Source organism: Crocuta crocuta, unplaced genomic scaffold (genome assembly GCF_008692635.1).
Source record: "Crocuta crocuta isolate KB4526 unplaced genomic scaffold, BGI_CrCroc_1.0 scaffold1097, whole genome shotgun sequence".
Classification (NCBI taxonomy): domain Eukaryota; kingdom Metazoa; phylum Chordata; class Mammalia; order Carnivora; family Hyaenidae; genus Crocuta; species Crocuta crocuta.
The window spans coordinates 45,942-50,539 of NW_027532638.1; the positions used below are offsets into that span (position 1 = coordinate 45,942).

The following is a 4,598-nucleotide window of genomic DNA, read 5'->3' on the forward strand; positions in this document are numbered from 1 at the left end:
CAGCAATATTTTTCTAGATATGTCTCCTGAGGCAGGGAAACAACAACAAAAATAAATTATTGGGACTGCATAACAATAAAAACCTTTTGTTCAGCAAAGGAAACAATCTACAAAACAAAAAGACAACCTACTTAATGGGAGAAATATTTGCAAAGGATATATCTGAAAGGGTTAATATCCAAAACACAAAAAGAACTCATACAACTCAAAACCAAAAAAAAGAAAGAAAGAAAAATCTGATTTTAAAATGGGCAGAGGGTCTGAAGAGACATTTCTCCAAAGAAGACACCCAGATGGTGGACAGACACATGAGAAGGTGCTCCACATCACTTATTATCAGGGAAGTGCAAATCAAAACCACACTGAGATATCACCTCATGCCTGTTAGAATGGCTAAAATCAAGAAGATAAACAACAGGTGTTGGAGAGGATGTGGAGAAACGGGAACCCTCTTGCACTGTTGGTGGGAATGCAAACTGGTGCAGCCACCGTGGAAAAGAGTGTGGAGGTTCCTCAAAAAGTTAAAAGTACAAATAATCTGATTTAATAATTCCACTTTGGGGTATTTAGCCAGGGAAAATGAAAACTCTAACTCATGTTCATTGCAGCGCTATTTATAACAGCCAAATTATGGAAGCAACCTAAGTGCCTAGGTGAATGTATAAGGAAAATGTGATGTATACATATCAATGCAATGGAATTTACATTATAACAAAAAAGGATGAAATCTTGTCATTTGAGACTACATGGATAATGGACTTAGAGGGTATTATGCTCTATGAAATAAATCAGTTTGAGAAAGACAAATACAAGTCCACTCATAAATGGAATCTAGAAAATGAACCAACAAATAAAAAATCAGAATCAGAACTATAAGTACAGAAAACAAGTTGATGGTTGCCAGAGGGGAGGAGAGAGGGGGACGCGCAAAATGGGTAGAGGGGAGGGAGAGACACAGGCCTCCGGTTATGGAGTTATGGAGTGAGTAAGTCACAGGAATAAAAACAGAGCATAAGGAATACAGTCAATGATGTTGTAAAAGGATGTAAAGGGACAGACGGTAGCTATGCTGGTGGTGAGCACAGCATAATGTATAAACTTGTCAAATCACTAAGCTGTAAATACTTGAAACTAATGGACCACTGTGTGTCAACTATACTCACATAAAAAAGAAAACACAAAACAAAATACATTTTCCTTAAAAATGGTTCGGATCAGAAAAATTAATTCTTAGAATTGCAAAAAAAAAAAAGAAAAAAGAAAAAAGAAATAAAGCTAGAGTGACATGACTTATTCTAAGTGCATCTGTGTTCTAAATGAATACATATAAAGGGTTATATATACATTTTTAATAATCACAAGGTAACTGATAATAGCTAATAGAATTTACCTGTAAATCATTTTCTTTTTAAAAAAATTTTTTAATGTTTTATTTATTTCTGAGAGAGAGAGAGAGACAGTGTGAGCAGGGGAGGGTCAGAGAGGGAGGGAGATACAGAATCTGAAACAGGCTCCAGGCTCCGAGCTAGCCATCAGCACAGAGCCCAATGTGGGGCTCAAACCCGAGCCCTGAGAGATAATGACCTGAGCCGAAGTCGGACACTTAACCGACTGAGCTACCCAGGCGCCCTCTGTAAATCATTTTCTACCAGTATAAAATTGTATACCAGTATAAAATCAAATCTACCATTATAAAGTGAATTGAATCAATTAATCCTTCATTTAAAATTTTAAAAATATTTCAATTCTGATTTCTCTTCTACGTCCTCATAATTTATCAAGTTTCACTAACATTGGCTTTAAAATGCACATTTGCTTCTAGATATCTAATATATCATTTATTAGGTCCCAATGAATTTGTTTTCAGTGAGGGTAGTTTTTTGTTTCCAATATACTCTATTAGTATTTTGCTTCCATTTACTCTTTTTTTTAAGTTTATTTATTTTGAGAGAAGGAGGGAGAGAGAACGCTAGCAGGAGAGGGGCAGAGAAAAAGAGGGAGGGAGAGAGAGAATCCCAAGCAGGCTCCGTGCTGCCAGTACAGAGTCCGATGCGGGGCTCAAACTCACGACCCATAAGATCATGACCTGAGCCAAAATCAAGTCAGATGTTAACTGACTGAGCCACCCAGGTGCTCCCACCATTTACTCTCTTAACTAATAGGAAAGAGAGAACTGAATGTAGTACTTGGCAAATCAGATTTATTTCTCTTATCGGTTAGCATTATGTTATGGAAAAAAAAACGGTATTCCTGCAGATTTTATAAAGAAACACAACAGATGTATTTTTCAGTTATTGTAGTTCCTGTATTGGTAGTGTATTGCTAGGAGAAAACAACGGAGAAAAGCAACACAATGAAATAACTATAAGGTGAATGAATCACTCAGCCAAAATACCCCGCCAATACAGCCCATGCTACTTCCCTAGCAGCTTGATGACTTCTAAGGAGACACAACAAAACCTCTATCCAGGCTCTGTCCTCGCAAGGAGACCAACATGCAATGAGATGTCTGTTGTGCCAGCAAAATGCATGAAACAAGAGATCATTAGAAATCATGACATGGATGCTATTTTAAAATCTAGGCTGTAAGTGTTGGGGGTTAAAAGATGATGATGATAATATTTATAATTGGGAGAACTGTGAACATTAGCTGGGCCTGCTAAAACCTAGGATTTGATCTATAAAGGATATAAAATGGATGCTTTCACTTAGGAGGAAAATGTGAGTATGGAAGCATGGCAAGAGGAGGAAATCCAGGTGCAATTCTAGAAGAAAGATCACTGTGATTTCTATTATCCTGCTCGTGTGGGAGTGGGAGTGAAGATTAAAGCTGGGATTGCTAACCTCAGCTCCAACTTCTGGGTTTCAGTAAACCTCCTTTAACTGTATGCAAAAATAGCTGTGTGTGTACTTGTGATATTATCACAGCAAGGATTTCTGGCTTTTATTGAATTCTCAGAAAGGTCTAAGTTCACCAAATTACACAAACATTGGTGTAAAGCTTGAAGATGTTGAAGTTACACGGCTTCTGGTCAAGTGAAAGACTAGCTCTGGGTACTGGTTCAATGAGCGAGTTTAGGGAACAGAACACTCCCTGTAGGAATGATGAAAACAGGGCAGGCTGAGAAGTTAGTAAGACAAGTAAACATTAAGTGCTTATAAAATTTATCATTTGCATATCCCTCATTTCTTGATTAAGACTCTTGCAACTAACCTTTTAAAGGCCTCCTTGACCTCTTTATTCCTAAGTGTGTATATAAGAGGGTTCAGCATGGGTGCAATGATCCCATAGAAGAGGGACACCATCTTGCCCCGGTCCTTGGAGGCAGGGGATGGCGGTTGCAGGTACATGGAAACAGCAGTGCCATAAAACAGTGACACCACAATGAGATGGGAGCCACATGTGCCAAACGCTTTTTGTCTACCTTCAGCCGACTGGATTCTCAGCACAGCTCGGGCAATAAAAGCATACGATACCAGAATGAGCGTCAGGGGTATCAGATGGAACAGCACGCTCACAAAGAATAGTTCAGCCTCGTTTGCTGTTGTGTCTACACAGGACAACTTGAGCAGAGCAGGGACCTCACAGAGAAAGTGATCTACTACATAGGGGCCACAGAACGGTAGCTGGAGGGTCACCGCGGACAACCAGACTGAGTTGCCGAAACCAGTAACCCAGGAGGCAGCCGCCAGCTGGAGGCACAGCCTCTGGTGCATGATGACTGAGTAGTGGAGAGGCCGGCAAATAGCGACGAACCTATCAAAGGACATGACGGCCAGGAGAACACATTCAGTGGCGCCCAAAGCTAGAAACATGAAGAGCTGGGCCACACAGCCGCCATAACTAATGACCTTCCTGGTGCTGCATAAATTGACCAGCATTTGCGGAACTGTGCTTGTGGTGTAGCAGAGGTCCAGGAGTGACAGATTGGTAAGAAACAAGTACATGGGGGAATGGAGTTTGGGGTCCAGGCGTGACACTAGAATAATGGTCAAATTCCCAAAGATAGTCACCACATAAGAGATGAAGAAGACCACAAAGAGCGGGAGCTCCAGCCATGGTCGGTCTGAGAAACCTAACAGGATGAACTCCCTGGGGGCACTCGCGTTGACCCCCTTCATCATCGCTGTCTCACTCTCTGTTCCCTGAAACACAAAAGTTCAGGAAGTCAGTGAACCCATGTTTATGGACTGTCTCAAGTATTTATAATCACTTTACTCCCTGTTTGAAGCTATTTACCGAATGCAGATTGCCAATGTGAAAAATACAGAGTTGGAAATATTCATCCACACTTAGGTATTTCTGCAATTTAATCTTTCTATGTCTGTACCAGCATTTCAGAAATGAAGGCCAAAATTAAAAAAAACAAATACCTGATTTAAACAACCGTAATGAAGCGCATTCTCTGATAATTTTGGTCATTTTGTTAATCTTTATTTGCACTACTTTCCACCCAGATTGCTGTTTTTAGGAAGATTCAGTTATAATCCCTGTCATCAGAAACAGTTAAAATTATTCAGACCACCTCCCAAAACTATGGAGATAGGTTCTAGCAAGCTATTAGACACATTTCAAAAGAACATGTCTGTTTCCTTTT

General features: G+C 40.0%; 1 protein-coding gene across 1 annotated transcript; it reads right to left on the minus strand.

Moving 5' to 3' along the window:
• Nucleotides 1–3,183: 3,183 nt before the first annotated feature.
• On the minus strand, nucleotides 3,184–4,125 carry LOC144245267 (olfactory receptor 2B6). The gene has a single exon (XM_077780684.1). The coding sequence runs from the start codon at nucleotides 4,123–4,125 to the stop codon at nucleotides 3,184–3,186; it is 942 nt and encodes a 313-aa protein (XP_077636810.1).
• Nucleotides 4,126–4,598: the final 473 nt, after the last annotated feature.

Excerpts from the sequence above, each read along its gene's own strand:
- LOC144245267 (XM_077780684.1), bottom strand. The coding sequence starts at position 4,125 with ATGATGAAGGGGGTCAACGCGAGTGCCCCCAGGGAGTTCATCCTGTTA.